The 20,614-nt window shown below is 42.0% G+C and overlaps 1 protein-coding gene across 1 annotated transcript in view; it reads left to right on the top strand.

The window, feature by feature from the left end:
- The window catches only part of LOC309543151 (Fc receptor-like protein 5), a 144,168-nt gene that overhangs the window by 63,354 nt on the left and 60,200 nt on the right, over positions 1-20,614 (top strand). The window contains exons 7-8 of the mRNA XM_082242536.1: positions 17,436-17,702; positions 17,784-18,053. Coding sequence (XP_082098662.1) covers positions 17,436-17,702; positions 17,784-18,053 — 537 coding nt within the window. The remainder of the gene's footprint in view (positions 1-17,435; positions 17,703-17,783; positions 18,054-20,614) is intronic.

The raw sequence follows: 20,614 nt of genomic DNA, 5'->3' as shown, positions 1-20,614 counted from the left end.
ATGTCACCATTGACCCATTAGGTGTAATGGCCATATTTAGTAAATGTCAATGACCTTCTATGGACATGTGGTCACATTAGGTCAATTATATCACATGCACCTCCTCCCTTTTTGGTACATGCAGCTGTGGGGTGGGGAATGCCCTGACTGCAGCTAATTAGGCCAGCCACCACGTGACAGACTCCCACAGGTTTGGTCATACACCTGCTGTGCACATTGTAAGGGGGTTCCCACTATCTCTGAAGGAAGTAACAGTTGGAGCTGGGACACATAAAGGACTGCAAAGGCACCCAAAAACTCCCAGGTGGACAGGAACAGAGCCAGGAATTTCTCACTTTTGAGATAAAGACATATAAGATGTCAGGGGATGCCTTGTCCCACCAGGCTCACTCTAAACCTAAAATAATTATTTCGGGTGGACTGAACTTTTCAGGAGGGTTATAATCTGATGACCTTGAAGTTTTTCCTTACATTTACTAATTGAAACATTTTGTTTGATCTCCAGTAAATGGTGCAAACCCAGATCCACAAGATGTTTGCTACACCTACCTAGAATTAAGCCACTTGCCTAAAGGTAAGTTCAGTTAAACTGAACAGTAGTGTTTTGCCAAGAATTACCCAAATGGCCTAGTGGGGCTTTTAAACTTCTGTCAAATTTAACCTCTTTCTGTCCTCAGTTTGTATATTAACGTTCCCCAGTGCAATGCCCAGTTCTGTGGATACATTTTTTAATGTCCTCTGGTTGAGATCTACCAGTTGAAACTCTGGGCGGGTGACTCTCAGTTCTGACAGCCGACATCTCCAATTGCCACTGAGGATTTGGAACAAATCAGAGTGGTTCCCAATCAGATGTTCTCCATATTAGACTGATTTACCATATGAAGAATGGAAGCTTTACTGACATAATAAGCTTTCAGCCTTTCAGAGGCTACTGTAGCCTTTGGTTTTGACAGTGTGTATCTGTTTAATACTGTAATTGTCAGATACAGTTAGAGCATTAAAAATTGAATAAAACAATAATTAAATATAGGGAAAAAAACAGTGTTCTAGTGTCACAAGGCAGTAGTGCTATTCACTAAGCCACAGTATTTTTTTTATCTAATCTGATGCATGATGCTGTGGCTAAATTTGGCCTTTGCATGCAGACCTTAAAAACATCTTGTCATAAAGAGATAAAGTTTAACTGAGAGAGGAATTAGAATCCCTGTCATGTTTCTTCTCTGTCTGTTCCCCCTTTATGTCATGTTTACTGTTAAAATTGAAAGTTAAAAGAAAATCCCACATTTTGGGTTGTCACCAGAACAAGAAAATAATGGCAATTTTAAAATGAAACTGCAATGCATAATGCAAAATGCAGATGTACTAGATGATCAAAAATCATAGATCAGTCCAACTGTCCATGCTAGTTGACTAAACCTTATACCTTTTGTAACCATTAGATATTGGTAGACATGTTGGCCTTCATGTTGGTCTTGCAATGTAATATAATTTTTAATATTTTTTTGCATTTCATCCCTATAGGAACTAAAGTCAGAAATGTAAGTATGAAACACACATTAAAATAATATTTGACTCCGTATTTGAGATTAGTAGTCTCGCGGTGCCACAAAACGTGTTGATGACGATGCTGTAAACTGCTGCATGACCAATAATTACTTACCTTTTGATGAGAACCCAACTCAAAGTTTCTTCTTTCACCATGAAGCCCCTCTACTGAATTCATCCCTATTTTGGGGGAGAAAGTCTTCTGCTCCATAACAAGGGACATGCTAAATGCAGGAGAGAGCTGTCAGGGATGTTGAACGATTATTTGAGTAAGCTATATTGATCGTTTAATCAATCGATTAAGAACAGTGCCTCCAATACAAAATAAAACAATGCATTAATAAATAAATAAGCTGACTAATTAGTTAGTCCCAAGATTCCTTTTCAAGGCAAAAGTTCTTTGAGTAACACAATAGGATCAGGTGTAAGTATGGACTGAGGACAATAAAAAGAAACAACATTTATTTTACAGAAGTCGCTTTACATACACCATAAATAAAAGTCAGATTGACATATTAACAGACACTATTTTGCAATGAAGTTTTAAATATTAATATGTACCACATCCGTACATTATTAAAGCAAACAAATATTCCTCCTCGTAGATATCCTAACAGTTCTTATTAACTAACTATATTCTTTGGTCCAGCCAGATTGGTTGTGCAGCCAGATCAAAGGGTATAGTCCGTCTATAAAGGATGCCCATATGGCACAATATAATAATCTAATTGTGGGGTGTTAGGAGATTGAAAGGGGATATCAAATTGACTAACAGGAAATATTGCAAACAAGATAAATCAGCAAGAAAATGGAAACAATATTTACCTTCCAAAAGCAAATGTAGGCTTTAAAATTTCTGCTGACCAGACCCCCAAAAGATGGCTGTCAATCAATAGGTGCAGTTGGTCTGCCCCAAAATGTGGTCTAACTATAATGGATCTGTGTGTCCTGGCTTCAATGAAATGGGTCAGATGATGAGTCTCCCAGATAATGTGTCTCTTGATCTTGATCTGTGATAATGAGGTGTATTTCAGATCATCCCTTTCTGACTACTTTACTTGCCATATATTCAGTGAAGACAATTCAACTCATAAACACTGCCCAGAGGGTGTAACCTTATTTCTCGATGTTAACCTAGCTTATTGATTAACGATTTGTATAATCAAGCAATAACTGACCTGACCACCAGATGGCACCCTGGGACTAGAAATGTGTATCATCAGCTTATCAAGGAAAATCTAAATCTTGTAGTAACTAATCTGTTATAGAATAAACTAATCTTTTACTCTAACAGATTTAAGTTAGTGAACCTAAAGACCTAGAATGCCTTTGAGGGTCTTGCAGCCTTCTAATTTGTGGTAGCAGCATTTAAATGGAAAATCTTAACTATAAAGAGGCGGAGTCCATAATTAAAAAATTGATGATACATATAAACACATAAAAATAATTTACAAACTTTAAACTGCTATTTGGGTATGGCTACATTATAACACACATAGATTGAACCAAACTGATAATGAATAGAACAAATCAAAGAAAACATGAGATTAAGGCTGTCTTTTTAGTCCTTTTTAGATAAAATGACAGTTTATCCTGATTACATCTTTTTCATATATCATCATGTTTTATCCATACATATGCACATCAAAACATTAATGCACCCTTTGAGAATCCTTTCCAACAATGTACTCAACAATATCACGATTTTGTCTGATACTATATTCAAGTTAAATAGGCTCTTATTTCTCCCTCTCTGGATTGACCTGTCCTGTGCCCAGCCTTAGAAGGTTTATCTTTCAAGCTAAGTTCACCTTTACAAACAAAAATAATAACTGCACATTTTTTTGCTGGTAAAAAAATATCTATTTATCATTTTTTTTGTTAGGAGCCCTTAAAGCATTGCTTGCAGCAGATCGTGGGTGTAATACCATGGTCCTGCAGACTATCAGCGTATCTAGCTGTCCGTACCTCCAATATGGGTAGGCAGTTGCACTTTGACAGAAAGAATCAATGGACTACCAAAGCACTCAACAGCACTCTGGTAGTTCATTGAGATCTGCAAGCCAACAGCTGACATTTGCTTAGCTTAAAAGGCTCAAAATAGGGTTGCAAGACAGCATGTAAAAAATACAAAAAAAATAAGATAGTTCTTTCTCCAGTAACCAAAATGGCCGACATTTGGCAGCGCATCCAGGGCTGCAATCAGAAACCATTGGGCCCCATACAGCCTAGTTGACAGGGCCCCCTTCATGTTATATACATTCATACAAAGTGGTGCCTCTCCTTCTAAATGACAACCCCACGCAACCTGCAACAGACATGCATAGCACTGCCAAAAAATATTGCACCACTCTTTGGGAATTCAAAACATATCTGTCGCAAGGTGCACTGGGGTGTTATTCACAAAGCCATAGCATAAATAGGCATTAAATACCATTGCAAATATCTGCTTGGATGACAGGAGATGACCCCAATAGTTGTTAAGGCCAGATCAGCCCTTTAGGGGGAGGCCAGGAGACACATATGAGGAACGACATTGCTTATCCCCAAACACAATATCACTGCTGAACAAATATGAGCGAATACATCGCTAATAGTAGGGATGATATCACTGTCCCTAAATATAGGGATGTCATTGTTGCTTCGCAATGCAGGATCACAGCACTGCTCCCCCCCCCTAAAATATGAGGGTTAATACCAGCACAGCACGCGTCCATTTTGGTATGGAGTGCAGAGGCCAGGAGGTGATCTCACTACATACCCAAAGCCAAAGCTTAGGGCCCCTCCCTATCACTTAGGGGGCCTCATTCACATATTTGGCTAGAGAGGCTGCATTCTGATGGTCCCAGCTGCTGCCATGCAAGAAGCAGGGGGGGGGGGGGGCAATGCAAGTCTGGGTGATGGTGCTCCCAACTTAAAATTCAAGCCATCAATAGGGTAGGCTGTCATTGGAGGGTTGCCAAGGAATGCAGCATGTCCAACTAATTCACCTTCCATTCCTGATGCTCCAACAACAGACAGTGAGTTAGGTTGACACATGGGAGGACTGGGCCAGGGTCAGTGGGGCAACTCCCCCCTGGGCTGCTCCGATGCCCCATAAAAAGGCTGCACCGCTTCTGCCAAAGACATGCCTAAAGGATTCCTGGTGAAGAAGTGTAAAAAGTCCCTCTCACTGACCTACTAAGTGTGGGTTGAAGACAAGGACAGAGCGCAGACCCCCCCCCCCCCCCCCCAGCATGGATCGTGTAAACTGTGTCTGAGAAGAGGCCGGTTCCATGCCCCACTGGAGACTCTCCTCCCCCAGCCAGTCCCAACCGAGCTGTCCCAGCTCCCCCCAACCGCCCCCTTCTGGCCAGGTCGGGAACCCAGATCACGGTCCGTGAATAGAGAGAACCTGGAGTGGAGCTTCAGCCTGGAATGGGGGTCAAGAGGAGCCTTGGAAGAGGGAGAGTGGGAAGGGGGCTGAGTTGCTCCACCATGGGCCTCTGGTTTTCCAGTCAACCCCTGGGTGGACATGCTGCATTCCCTTGTAATTCTGTGGCAGCTGTGAGGGAGATGCCTGAACTCTACACGTTACACTGTGTAGGACTCATTCTTCTTCGAAGCTTAACCTTCTGATCCAACAGGGCTCAGGTCCAGTAAGCGAGGGATGGCAGTACCCCTTTCCCCTCATCAGTGGCCCCTGAGAACATCCCTATAGCTTTGTATCTAGTGGTGCAAAGTTCCTAGAGCACTGTTTTAGAAATCGTGAGATGATATAATGTCTTCACTAACCTGTCATACGTCACAATTCTTTCCCAGGATGGGTTGACAGTTACCTATGCTACTGTGAAGGATCCAGATATCTGAGTGGGTATATGAGACTCAAACCAGATGGAGCATCTTTACTGTCTAGGATGTTAAAAAAAGTTCTAATGAGGTCAACATATCCCGAAGCTCTAATACCAAGCTACTGTCAAACCCTCCAGCTAAAATGATTGGACTGGATGGAGTGAAGAAGCATTGGAAACTTTTAAATGCTCTTTGTGTCCCAGTTGGGGAGATTTCCTGTCACCTTATTTTCTGGCTGACACCTGTCACTGGGACGAGAAGTTAGGATGAGGAGACAGAGAGCAATCATTACAAGGCAGAGGTTCTAATCTTTGAAAAAAAATGCTTTGCCTGGATTTGGCTATTTTATGAGTAAATGCAGCAGGCATCTTCTTCAGTCAACCTGTGAATTACGTAATTTGTAAGTGTTACAAGTTTTGTTTTGGCTGTAAATAAATGATTTAATTTCATGAAACATGTTCGGAGTTTATTTTGACCCCTTCATGGAAGAAGGTTCAAGAAGAAGAGCTTTATGTGTGCTCAAGGAGAACCTTTTCCTTTCTGTTTTTTTGTTTGTTGTATTGTTTTTTACAATTAGTGTTTGTACTTGCTACAATTACGCCATTATCTGGTTGGGAGGAAAGATTATGCAAGTCTCCGTGTATGTAAGAGTCTCTGGAACCAAATAATTGCGCCATATATTCAGCAGACAACTGAGAGAAGTTTGGGTGTTTTATTTTATTTCATAAAATATTTTATATCCCAGGAAGAGATTGTGGCTATAACCCCAAAAATTACTTTTAGAGTGTTTTCACACTTGCACTTTTGGTGCGCACCCGGGTTCGATTGACGTAAGAATTTGGTTATTTTTGATGATGTGAACACTGGTTTTGAACTCGGGTGCGCACCCGCGAACCGTACCCGAGTCCACTTGAAAGGGTGGTCTGGGGTACAGTTCATGTGAACTCCAGTACAGTTAGCTTCTGATGAGAACGCAATCGTACCAAAGCAAGCAATTCTGGCCATTTTGGCACCTTCTCGTTTACAGCGGTTGCCAAGCAACATGAGTATGCGTCGGCTGCAGCTTGATAATGCAAGTGTACCGCTGTTCGAATACAAAAATCAAATGTGAACACAGTCCATCAGGGGCAGGGGGAGGGGGAGCAATCGAACTCGGGTTCGGACCAGGCAATCGCACCAAGTGTGAAAACACCCTTAGAGAAGGATGGGATGGATGTTGGGAACCTAAAAATTGAAAACCTTTTATGCATAAAAAAGTACCATTGAAGTAAAAAGAATCTTCATGCCTCTGTTTTATATAATTTGACTGGGTAGTCTATGGAGGTATCCACTAGGATCAACGAGTAAAATTCAAGTTTTTTTTGTAGAAATCAGTAGCCAATGAGCCAATGAGTGATGAGCCTATTGTACCTTGGCTTGGTTCATGGGACAGTTGCCAAGCAGTCCACAGGTTCTAAATGTTACATAGAAACAAAGAAGAGTGCTGGTAAAAAAAAAAGGCCAATCGAGTCTGCTTCATTATATATATATATATATATATTTATACATATATATATATATATATATATATATATATATATATATGTAAATGAATACATATGAATACATATATATATATGTGTGTATATATATATATATATATATATATATATATATACATGAATATATATATATATATATATATATATATATATAAATATATATATATATATATATATATATATATATATATACACAGTATCTCCCAAACGTGAGTACACCCCTCACATTTGTGTAAATATTTTCTTCTATCTTTTCATGTGACAACACTGAAGAAATTACACTTTGCTACAATGTAAAGTAGTGAGTGTACAGCTTGCATAACAGTGTAAATTTACTGTCCCCTCAAAATAACTCAACACACAGCCATTAATGTCTAAACCGCTGGCAACAAAAGTGAGTACACCCCTAAGTGACAATGTCCAAATTGGGCCCAATTAGCCATTTTCCCTCCCCGGTGTCATGTGACTCCTTAGTGTCACAAGGTCTCAGGTGTGAATGGGGAGCAGGTGTGTTAAATTTGGTGTTATCGCTCTCACTCTCTCATACTGGTCACTGGAAGTGCAACATGGCACCTCATGGAAAACAACTCTCTGAGGATCTGAAAAAAAGAAATGTTGCTCTACATAAAGATGGCCTAGGCTATAAGAAGATTGCCAAGACCCTGAAACTGAGCTGCAGCACGGTGGCCAAGACCATACAGTGGTTTAACAGGATAGGTTCCACTCAGAACAGGCCTCGTCAGGGTGGACCAAGGAGGTTGAGTGCACGTGCTCAGCGTCATATCCAGAGGTTGTCTTTGGGAAATAGACGTATGAGTGCTGCCAGCATTGCTGCAGAGGTTAAAGGGGTGGGGGAGGGGTCAGCCTGTCAGTGCTTAGACCATACGCCGCACACTGCATTAAATTGGTCTGCATGGCTGTCGTCCCAGAAGGAAGCCTCTTCTAAAGATGATGGACAAGAAAGCCCACAGTTTGCTAAAGACAAGCAGACTAAGGACATGGATTACTGAAACCATGTCCTGTGGTCTGATGAGACCAAGATAAACTTATTTGGTTCAGATGGTGTCAAGCGTGTGTGGTGGCAACCAGGTGAGGAGCACAGACAAGTGTGTCCTGCCTACAGTCAAGCATGGTGGTGGGAGTGTCATGGTCTGGGGCTGCATGAGTGCTGCCAGCACTGGGGGGGCTACAGATCATTGAGAGAACCATGAATGCCAACATGTACTGTGACATACTGAAGCAGAGCATGATCCCCTCCCTTTCGTAGACTGGGCTGCAGGGCAGTATTCCAACATGATAATGACCCCAAACACACCTCCAAGATGACCACTGCCTTGCTAAAGAAGCCATACCTTGTGAAATTAACAACATTGGACTCCAAACAAGGTCCTCACTATTGTATGATCCAGCTAGACCAGCAATCCTGGGTGCAAACCAGCAATGTCCACCCTCAAATGTAAATATGTTACGTTTTGTTTGAGATCTGATTGGTTCTCACAGATTAGGGTGCTATCACCTGAGTGTACTATGCAGTGAGGTAGCAATGGAATCTATACCTTGCCAAAGTGACAACATTGGACTCCAATCAAGGTCCTTACTATTGTATGATCCAACTAGACCAGCAATCCTGGGTGCAAACCAGCAATGTCCACCCTCAAATGTAATATGTTCCCTTTTGTTTGAGATCTGATTGGTTCTCACAGATTATTCCTTTCTACATTTTCACGGCATTGTTTTTAACTCTTATGAAATGTCTATATATTAACCACTTCCCGCGAATCGACGTAGCCCTACGTCGGCTGCAGGAAGTGGTTGTACTGGGGTAATGCCTGCCGGTAGAGGCATCATCCCGGTACCATTTTTTAGAGCCGGTGGTCGGCTTTCAGTTGGTAATGGCCATTGCCGCTCGGGAGCTGCTCGGTCCTTATCCCAGCGAGCGGGAGGGGATGCCCCCCTCCCGCTGGCTTCCTCGGCTCTGCCCAGGTCTCCCGTCCCACCGAGAGACCCAAGCAACCAGCCGGCACCTATGGAGTCCTCGATTTGGCTTCGATTGGGCCTCCGGTGATGTAACCCGGAAGATGGCGTTCATGACGTCACGTCCGGGTTACTCGGCGACTAAAGGCGACAAATTTAAAAAACTGTCAGTATTCAAAAATGCAGTTTTCAGCATTTTGAATACATTGAAGTACAATGGAGGGGTTTGGGGTCTTTTAGACCCCCGATCCCTCCATAAAGAGTACCTGTCACTGCCTATTACTGTCACAAGGGATGCTTGTGACAGCAATAAAAAGTGATCAGATTTTTTTTTTTTTTAAAAACCTGTACTAAAATTAAAAAATTAAATAAAATAAATAGGAAAAAAAAATAAAGAATTTTAAAGAGCCCCCGTCGCTGTGAGCTCATGCTCAAAAGAAAACGCATACGGAAGTAGCGCCCGCAACAGAAAGTGCTGTTCAAACCACACATGTGAGGTATCGTCGCGATCCCCACAGCGAGAGCAATAATTCAGAAACAAGAACTACTCTGTAACTCTAAACTGGTAACCATTAAAAATTTTTAAAGCGTCGCCTATGGAGATTTTTATTGTCCGTAGTTTGTCGCCATTCCGCGGGTGTGCGCAATTTTATACCATAACATGTTGGGTATCTATTTATTCAGCGTGACATCATCTTTCATAATATTTTTAAAAAATGGGCTAACTTTACTGCTTATTTTTTTTTAAATGCAGTGAAATTGCAACGACTGCCATTTTATCCTCTAGAGCAGGGGTGTCAAACTCAATTTAATCGCGGGCCGCATCAGCATTATGGCTGCCCTCAAAGGGCCAGTTATATCTGTCGGATTAGATGTCCAGAGCACCTCATGCCCCCTTACATAAGATGTCAAGAGCCCCCTACCAACATCAAGTCAAGAGTCACCCACCCTTCCTTACATCACAATGCACCCTCTTACCTTGTGCTACTGCCAGGGAGATGCGGGTGGATCTGGGAAGAAGAAAGTACAAGGTCTGAAGGAGGGCTGGAGTCAGCTGAATGCTGAGACCAGGGGAGGCAGAGACAAGGTGGTGCTGTGGCTGCACAGTGAGGTGCAGGATCTGTAGGAGGAGTTTTGCCCTCCTTTCTGCTGCAGACTGCTGAGAAGCGGGGTTGGGCATAGACGAGCCTTTTTACAGCAGCACAGAGAAGCACAGGATCTGGCAAAGGAGTTCTGTCCGCTCTGCCGCTGACTACTGAGACAAGGTGGGGGCAGAGGCAAGGGGGGTGCCACAGCTGCAGGAGAGGTGTGAGGGCCACATTAAATGGACAGGGGGGCCACATTCTGCCCGCGGGCCTTGTGTTTGACACCTGTGCTCTAGAGTCTTTGCTTAAAAAAAAAAAAAAAAAAAATATATATATATATATATATATATATATATATATATATATATATATAAAATGTTTGGGTGTTCTAAGTAATTTTCTAGCTAAAATACAGATTTTATCTTGTAAACAACATGTGGCAGAAATGGGCTCCGTCCAGAAGTGGTTAAACTCAGGAAATGTGAAGACACTCATAACTTCTGCTTCTTAGGAAGATTTGTCACAACTTCTACGTCCGAGCTACCATGTCTGTCGTCCTCGCCATCGTATTCCTGTGTAAGTAGAAAGTTTTTATTATTTCTATTATCTGGGTATCAGCTGAGTGTCTTTCCTTTGAGATAGCATGAAACACACAAAACACCCCATTAATATCAACCTGCTGAAGGCTTCACATATTTATATTTGCGTCTGTTGTAGACAAAGTATGGTGACCCTTCTTCTTATTATTTGGTATTTACCATCTAATGGGCACCATACAAATTGTCTTATTTCATGAGAAATACATAATGTTACAAAGGTTTAGTATAACCCGCAGTCAGTGATGGTGGATTACATATCACCGCAAGGAGCTATGAGCATTTCTTCACTAACTCTGCTTTATAAGTATTGATTGTAAGCTCTGTTGGTGGTCTTGTCACGCAGGCTGGAAAACTCACATTTATCTAGCACTGCAAATCTGATTTTCAGAAGAGCTTTGTTTTAATTCCCAATGTCAATAATAAAGGTGTCATCTCTAGGGAGAAAAATATAGCTAAAGGTTTGGGGGGCAATGCTAGGGTATGGTATCAACAGGGCTTTTCTTCTTAGAGAATATGTGCAGGAACTCTTCCTTCCGAGTCACCCTTCATCTCTGCCCCCACCGATCCTTGGTTCCACCACCATCCCACCCCCCAGTACCGACTCATTTAGAGAATACAGAACCAAGTATCATTTTGTGGTGCTAAGTAATTTGTATGGAATTTGTTAAAGACAAGAAAGACAGTAAAACAGTTACCCTGTAGCTAGTGACAATGGATCTCATAGCAATAATAGATCCCTCCCAGCAACATTAAACTCCAAACAGCCAGCATCAATAAACCCTCCAGCAGCCAGCAACAATAGACCCCCTCCCTCAACAGTATATCCTCCCAGCAACAATTTACCCCCACCTCCCAGAAACATAAGACCCACTCCTAGCAGTTATAGATCCTCCACCAACAACAATAGACCCCTGCTACAAAAATAGATCACCTCCAGCAACGATTGATTCCCTAGTAGCCAGCATCAATAGAACCTCCAGCACACCCCCACCACCCCTTGCCATTACATACATTCAAGGCTGGAGGTGCCGGTACTGCGTTCCCCCGTGTTCCCGCTTAAAAAAAAGCCCTGGGTATCAGATTATGTGTTCTGGGTCTACTGCCAGGTGCCCCTTGTCTACTGTTATTACTAGGGATAGAAAGATTATCGGCAAGGCCGATATATATTGGTGGCCGATATGCACTTTCCCCAATATATCGGCCCCGGAACTGGCCGATATTGCCAATATTTTTGTGACGTCATTCTGCCTTCTTAAGCCGCCTCCCTCGCCTTGGACAGCCTCGTCTGGAGTCAGGACTAGTCTGGTGGGAGTGTATCACAGACATACACCCACCCACTGCAGCCCGGTGCCAGCCAGCCACCCACATCCACAGGCCCTGTACCAGCCAGCCAGCCTCCCACAGGCCCTGTACCAGCCAGCCAGCCTACCAAAGGCCCTGTACCAGCCACCCACAGGCCCTGTACCAGCCAGCCACCCACAGGCCCTGTACCAGCCAGCCAGCCACCCACCCACAGGCCCTTTACCAGTCACCCACAGGCCCTGTACCAGCCAGCCAGCCACCCACAAGCCCTTTACCAGCCACCCACAGGCCCTGTACCAGCCAGCCAGCCACCCACAGGCCCTTTACCAGCCACCCACAGGCCCTGTACCAGCCAGCCAGCCACCCAGCCAGCCAGCCACAGGCACTGTACCAGCCAGCCAGCCACCCACAGGCACTGTACCAGCCAGCCAGCCACCCACAGGCCCTGTACCAGCCAGCCAGCCACCCACAGGCCCTTTACCAGCCACCCACAGGCCCTGTACCAGCCAGCCAGCCAGCCACAGGCACTGTACCAGCCAGCCACCCACAGGCACTGTACCAGCCAGCCAGCCACCCACAGGCCCTGTACCAGTCAGCCACCCACAGTCCTGTGCCAACCAACCCCACACCACAGGGTGCCAGACAGCCAGCCACCCACCACAGGGTGCCAGCAAGCCAGCCATTAAGCATTAAACAAAAATTAACATGTTCAGTACCAGATTTGTGTCAAAAATTGTCTTTTTTTTTCAAAACTTTAAATGAACAAAATATCGGCCCATATCGGCTGATACCGATACATTGTGACCAAAATATCTGTATCGAAAACGGCCCTGAAAAAAACATATCGATCTATCCCTAGTTATTACAATATTGTTTTAAGTTATATCCCCTTTCCTAGTACATTCCAGAATCCCGGTATCTCCACCTCCTGACATATACATCTCAGGAGGGGCTGGGGGTTTTGGCTGTTGGGTTTTGTAAAGGGGGAGCTGGTGGCTTCATAGTTCTATCCTGATGGCTCTATGATTAAGCTCCAGTGATGAAGGGAAATGCATCAGGGTAGCTGTCACACCAGGTGGATTTTGATTGTTGCATCCATTTGCTGTATAATACATTTACATTGGCCTTTTTGGTCAGTAGTTCTTTTCTGAAGACTTATATGCAGTAGTGATGACTCATTGACTGGAACTGCATAGCGAGCAATAAGAAGGGTTGGGCTGCTGATTGAAATACGCTTCATAAAGGTGGTGGTGAAGGGTTTACTGGAGGCTACATACTGCATACTAGAAGAGTTTTGGTAAGGGGGTTGATAAAGGATGCATGAAAGGATATTTTAAGTAATTGAATATGTCCAATCACTGTGTAAGGGGGCTTATGGGGTGAATATAAGGGCTTCACAAGGAGTGGCAACATAAGGTCCGGTTGCTTAACCCAGCCTCTCCAAACCACAGTTTTAAGCCTCGTACACACGATGAGAATATTGGATGAATGATCGTTTTTATTTTTGCATACTAGTCTCTATATTGAAAACCAAAAGGTTACTAAAGTTACGAAAATTCTTGTACAACTTCGGAAGGGTTGTAATGTATTCTGTTGTTTCCAAGCAGGCGTGGTCTTAGTCTTCTGATTTTTTTTTTTTTGTTGATGAACACTGTACTGATTAAATGAAAATCATACAATCTGGTATCATACAAGAAAAATGTTCATGTTTGTCCCTTCAGATAATTACGGATCAACTCTCGTAAACTGTGTACTAGCAATCAGATTATTGTATGATAGTTTCGAAAGCCTCCGATTTTCTCATTATGTTGTCTATGCCAGCCTTTTTCAACCAGTGTGCCCAGGCACCCTGGGGGCCTTGAGGTTTCTTCAGGGGTGCCTTGGCAAAAAATGCCTAAACCTTGCCCAAATATTGTATACAGGTGGTGGGTGGATGAAGCCTGATGCCTAGAGACTGTCTATAATTTTGAAGGGTGCCTCGAGATTGTCCATAATTTTGAAGGGTGCCTCGAGATTGTCCATAATTTTGAAGGGTGCCTCGAGATTGTCCATCATTTTGAAGGATGCCTCGAGATTGTCCATCATTTTGAAGGGTGCCTCGAGATTGTCCATCATTTTGAAGGGTGCCTCGAGATAGTCCATAATTTTGAAGGGTGCCTTGAGATTGTCCATAATTTGGAAGGGTGCCGCCAGATTGTCCATACTTTTGAAGGGTGCCTCCATATTTTCCATAATTTTGAAGGGTGCCTCGAGATTTTCCATAGCTTTGAAGGGTGCCTCGAGATTGTCCATAATTTTGAAGGATGCCTTGAGATTGTCCATAATTTTGAAGGGTGCCTCGAGATTTTCCATAATTTTGAAGGGTGCCTTGAGATTGTCCATAATTTTGAAGGGTGCCTTGAGATTGTCCATAATTTTGAAGGGTGCCTCGAGATTGTCCATAATTTTGAAGGGTGCCTCGAGATTGTCCATAATTTTGAAGGGTGCCTCCAGATTGTCCATCATTTTGAAGGGTGCCTCGAGATTGTCCATCATTTTGAAGGGTGCCTTGACTGAAAAAAGGTTGAGAAACTCTGGTCTAGGCATTCGTGTTTTCATGCTTACTTATTAACTAAGAGAAAGTGGCAGATTGATCTTTTTCTGGTGACCTTAAAAAATTGTGATCCTAACAACATCTTTATTATAAAAAAAACTATAATTTCTAACTGATAACAAAAGAAAAAATGATTTAAATACATTAGATATGTTTTAATGACATGTACTGTTCATAATATTTTCTAAAAAGTGTATTTTGGCTTTTCAGCTTTGAATGTGAGAAGATCTGGTGGTGAGTATAGAGCTGATACTGGATAATATACCATAAATACAATAATAGTACAAAAATGTTGATCTAAACATTTTCTAAAAAAAGAAAAGGGTTTGGGTCACTAATTATAATTTTTTTTTATGGATTTTCAATAATGTGGTGGTAGATGACTTTATACAAATAGTGTCGGTTAGCAAAAATTTGCACACAACTGAGATAAAATATTTATCTCAACGTATCATAAAAATGCTTGTTGGAAAGGCCCTTTGTGCTGAGATATCAGTTTGTATCAAACTTAAATTCATCTGGAATTTTCCAAAGTTCAAAGTCAATAGGAGATGGTTTTTGATGGTCACAGTTGGCTCTATGGAGGGTTTCCTCAGGATCCAGATTTTCAAATTATACACCTTATAATAAGCAAACAACATACTATAAATGTCAATGCAATAAAATAGTCTATACATATAATCTTATTAATATATAATATAACAATATACAAATGACATTCATATACATCAGTAATAGGAGAAGCAAAACAGAAGCAAACAACCAGTGGAGAGAAAAAAAAAGGGGGGGGGGCGGCAAGAAAAAAGAAGATAAAAATTAAGTTAAATTAAAAATAATGTGAGGGACCAAAATAGCATTTTGCTTTTTTTTTTTTAATCCTACCTAAAACACATTGACCCTGAAACTAACTGACATTGATACTAATTCAAAGAAATAAAAAAATCCTGTCCAAAAAAATAATGATTTTGACCTTTGACCTTGACCTTTGACCCAAACACTAACCCTGGTACTGATCTAGATCACACTTTGATATAGGTATGTTTTAAAATATTTTTTTTAAAATCATTTTTTAATAATTATTATGTCTTGACTGCGTGACCCGCTGTACTTGTACGGCGGTCCGGGGGAGGGCTCCTCCGTGGAGAGAGAATGACGGTCGGATGTTGTAAACACAGCAGACCGTTGTTCTCTCTGGAATGAAAACAGAGCTCCTGTGATCCTCCTATTTAGGATCACAGGTCTCTGTGTTGATTCCACAAGTCCCTCCCCCATACAGTTAGAAAACACCCCCCTAGGCTCGCACTTAACCCTTTGATTACCCCTGGGTCAACCCCTTCCCTGCCAGTGTCATTAGTACAGTGTCAGTGCATATTTTTAGCACTGATTACTGCAGTAATGTCACTGGTCCCCCCCAAAAGTGTCAAAAATGTCAGTTAGGGGTCGTTGAGCATCGCCATTACTAGTAAAAAATAAATAAATAAATCAAAATGACATAAATCTTTCCCCTAGTTTGTAGACACGATAAATTTTGCGCAAACCAATCAAAATACGCTTATTGGGATTTTTTTTTTTACCCAAAATATGTAGCAGAATACAAATTGGCCTAAAATGATGAAAAAATTAAATTTTTCCTTTTTATTTTTATTTGGAATGTTATATAGTTTTTTCTGAATTGTCGCTCTTTTTTCGTTTATAGCGCAAAAAATAAAAATCGCACAGGTGATCAAATACCACCAAAATAAATCTCTATTTGTGGGAAAAAAAGGACATCAATTTTATTTGGGTACAGCGTCGCATGACCGCGTAATTGTCAGTTAAAATAAAGCAGTGCCGTATCGTAAAATATGGCCTGGTAAGGGGGCAAATCCTTTCGGTCCAAAACTGAACAAAAGAAATAATTGCACTGCATGCACGATACGCGTTTTGCCGCATTCCAGAAGTGCCTAGGTGTGAATGCAGCCTTAATAAGACATTGAAAAAAATATTTTTTTATAATGAAACGTCAAATTTTTTATCTAGTATTTTATAAAAAGAACAACACATTGAAGGATGAGTTCACCATTGAGAACATGTTCCACGTTCCACCCGTTTTTAGGGTGGAACATGTTACATGTTCCTGCTCCTGCAACTCTCATACCAACCAAACCCACCCCCCCTCCCCCACGACAGGAAACTTCCCTTGGCACCCCCTGTCACATGGCCACATCATTCATTTACAGAGATCCTTTATAATAATATATTGCACTACAGGGGCGTAGATAAGGGGGTCAGGGGGGTCCAAACCCCCCCCCCAGAGCATCGGTCAATTTCACAGCAGCTAGGCTAGTATAGCCTATCAGCTGCGGGAGCCGCATTGCCACTGGAAGACCACCTGTCTCATCCACGAGGTGGACAGGCAGGGCCCGGCTGACATTTGAGCCATGTTTACTATTTGCTTCAATACCAGATGTGCCTGCCTGGGGCGCTGTATATACTGTATATATATATACACACACCACAATTTGTCACAGCGTGGCAGGCGTGCTAATTATTGTTCTCTGGGTACTCAAGGCTGAACCCCTCCCCCCCACAGGAAAAAACATTATCTACGGCCCTGTTGCCCTTGTTAATATTAGGTAACATATAAATATTGGAACTACCACCATTTTATTCTCCATTGTGTCTGCTTTCAGAAAATATATAGTAATTGGGGATTCTAAATACTTTTCAGGCCTGAAATTATTTTTTTTAAATGTGTGCCAAAAAATGCCAAAATGGCTCTGGCAGCGAAAGGATTAAGGGGAATAGTTTTCATTTCAGCAAGCAGAGATTTAACAAGGTTTTGGAAAATCCCCGTACCTAGGACTACACACATTCCCATTTCTATAGAGAATGTTTTTTTCTCATACAAGATGTGTCCTCCTATCTGTGTTTTGCTGCACACTGTGCTATCTATGTGTTCTGTGTGATCTCTTTTCTTCTATAGGAGAGGCCATCAAACCTGTGGTGACCTTCACACCCAACTGGGGGAATATTCTATACTATGACAGTGTGACTCTGACATGTAACGTGCCGTCTACTGTACCAGAGGAGCCCCGGACCTATCAATGGTACATAAACAATTCACTGATAGAAGGAGATCAACAGAGACTTCATATCATTGGACCTTCAGTATATCGGGACAGTGGAGATTACCAGTGCCAGACCATTGGTGGTGATATCAGTGATCCCGTCTTCCTAAATGTTACAATAAGTGAGTCATCATCTCATCTCCATCATTACAGATTGTTGGGTGTGAATAGAACAACCTAAAGTACTTTTTATTACATTTCAGATTTTGTCATCCTGCAGAGACCTCCATCCTCCATATATGAAGGAGACCCCCTGACTCTGAGATGTCATCATGCAATATATTATAATGCAACAAACACAACATTCTACAAGGACGATCGGGAGATTCAATCATCAGAATCTGACTCCAAGTTCCATATTCCTAATATAACGATGAATCAGTCTGGACTGTACAAATGTACTAAACAAATACACCGCTATGATCGTTCATTTGTGTCTGATAAATCAGATGTATCCTTTATCTCTGTGAAAGGTAAATTAAAGTCCTATTTAAAACTGTATGCTTAGAAATATTGGTTGATCCAGGGGAAGGTAAACTCTCATAAAGTGACCCTGTAGCGGAAATAAAAATAAAAAAGTCCCCCCCTGGGTTCACACTGATGCAAATTGGATTGGGTTTCCCCATATCCAATTGGCATGACAGGAGAGCGTGGCCGGCTCTCACTGGTTCACACAGTTCCTGGGCAGCCGTGGTCCACACTGGAAAAGGGTCTTGTGCGTCTTTGGCTCCATTTCAGGTGCGAGTTCAGGCAAAAATTCGGACCGGATTCGCACCTGATTCAGTGTACAGGGATTCACCAGACCCCCGCGGCATCAGTGTGACTGTGAACCCAGCCTTAATATTCACCCGTACCACCGCCCGTTTCTTGGGCAGAGCGAAACAGTTGACAAAATCCTCACATTCAACATACTCCCGGATGTGTTGGATGTCTGAGTCTTTCCCAATGTGGTTCCATCTACTGGACCCCCCTACGTCAAAACAAAACACTCATAAGGAGAAAAATGATTTTTAGTCCTGATCATAGTAATCAGCTAAAGAGCAATCAATGTGGTTGATTTACTAAAATCGACTGTTGAAATTTATTGCAAATAGACTGTGCACTCCGAAACTTGTACTTATTTAGCTTAGTAGGTGTAAAGTGTTACATAGTTACATAGTTACATAGTAATTGTTGAGGTTGAATAAAGACAATAGTCCATCCAGTTCAACCTGTGTAGGTGTGTGTGGCCGTAATCATCTCACATACCCCTGAATGTCCTGATCCTTCACTTTGTAAAGAATACCCAATCAGGTGGAAAGACTTGTAACGGAACCGGGACCCACAATGAGCTTGTGGGCTTCCATCAGAATACCGATTCCTCCAGTCTGAACATATATATCAGATATTCTAGCTGCCCCCCTACAAAACTAGCCGAGAATAGCTTGTATAAGATCTGGAACATTTATTGAACAAACTCACACCGAATATATTCCCCACCAGGTCAGGTGCCTGATTACATTATCCTATGCAGATGAAATTGTGTACAGAAATATAATTAACCTGAGTTATTTACCTAGCCATCTGGACAGAAACAATAGGTGAGGTAATAAACAATAGGACAGCCATGCTTAACAGAAAACAGATCACACCTCAATACACAGACAAAAGCAGGAGACCACCAGTAACAGACCGTCTCTTACATTGAAGAACATGGAGCAGAGGCCAATGTGACCAGCTCTTTCAATGAACATGTTCAGAATCAAACATACCAGGAATAGTCTTCATATATTTCTTGAGGTATATAGTTGATAACTATTACTGTCCCATTTGAAGTAATCCAAACCACATTCTCAGTGTTCATTAAGTATCTGTCCATCATTTCCTTGGTCACCCTGTGTCCCTAAAAGACACAGGGTGACTTACACATAAGAGGGGCCTAGGGAGTAGGGATGATCGAACGGTTCGGGTCCACCATCGGTTCGGCCCGAACATTGGGTGTTCGAGGTTCGGCCGAATTTAGAACTTTTTGCCCAAAAAGTTCGGAATTCGGCAACCAGAACCGACCAAAATGCAATGCTTCAGTAAATGGGCTTTAAAAGCCCGTGATTGGACCAGAACCATTAGCAAAAGCCAATTGAGGGGGCAGGAGAATGCTAGGAATGTGATTGGAGTGACTAGGGGGTCCCTAGACCAATCATTAGTGAATACGCCCCCCCAGTATATAAGATCGCCCCCGCCATATTCCTAGCATTGTTATACAGGACATGGAAGAGAGTGGAAGCAGTTCTGTTAATTTTACTTTAAAAGTGTCATTTAGCTATTTATTAGTGTGAGAAATGGGATATCTAGTGTAGTTAGAGTGCTCCTTTACACTTAAGTTAGCTTCAAAAATGTAGTTTCTGTAGGGAAAGTGTTAAGTGTCAGGGGACCGTAGTGTAGTGTAGGGTTAACTGGCAGTGACTGCTATGGCAGGGTGACAAAACCCTTCCATAGCAGGGTGACCGCTATAGAGAAATGATAATTTCTCTGAATTGTTTCGGCACACCCATATGGCTTCTCACCAGCCAAGCATTTTTTATGCTGCAGGGGCTGCCACTGCCAGTGCATTTTTGAGGACATGTTTGATGTCAGACATGACATCTGAACATGTGTATAGGGGGTATATATAGACATATATGTCTGAATATATACCCCTAGACATATATAGGTGTGATAGTAGCAGAAATAAATGCTTGCGCTAATGAAATCATTTACAGTAATATATTTCTGCTACTATCACACCTATATATGTCTAGGGGTATATATACAGACATATATGTCTATATATACCGCCTATACACAAGTTCAGATGTTTTGCCTGCCTCAAAAGAACCCAAAAAAATGCCAAAAAAACGCTAGCGTCAAATAAAAAAAATGCCCAGGTGTGTTTTTGCTGGCATTTTTGGGGGGGTTTTGGAGGCAGGCAAAACATCTGAACTTGTGTATAGTGGTGTATATACACACATCCATATATTTATATACACACCTAGACATATATAGGTGTGATAGTAGC

This window comes from Pelophylax lessonae (assembly GCF_965119305.1).
Source record: "Pelophylax lessonae genome assembly, chromosome: 13".
NCBI classification, from domain to species: Eukaryota; Metazoa; Chordata; class Amphibia; order Anura; family Ranidae; genus Pelophylax; species Pelophylax lessonae.
This window is presented reverse-complemented; position numbering and strand designations above follow the sequence as displayed.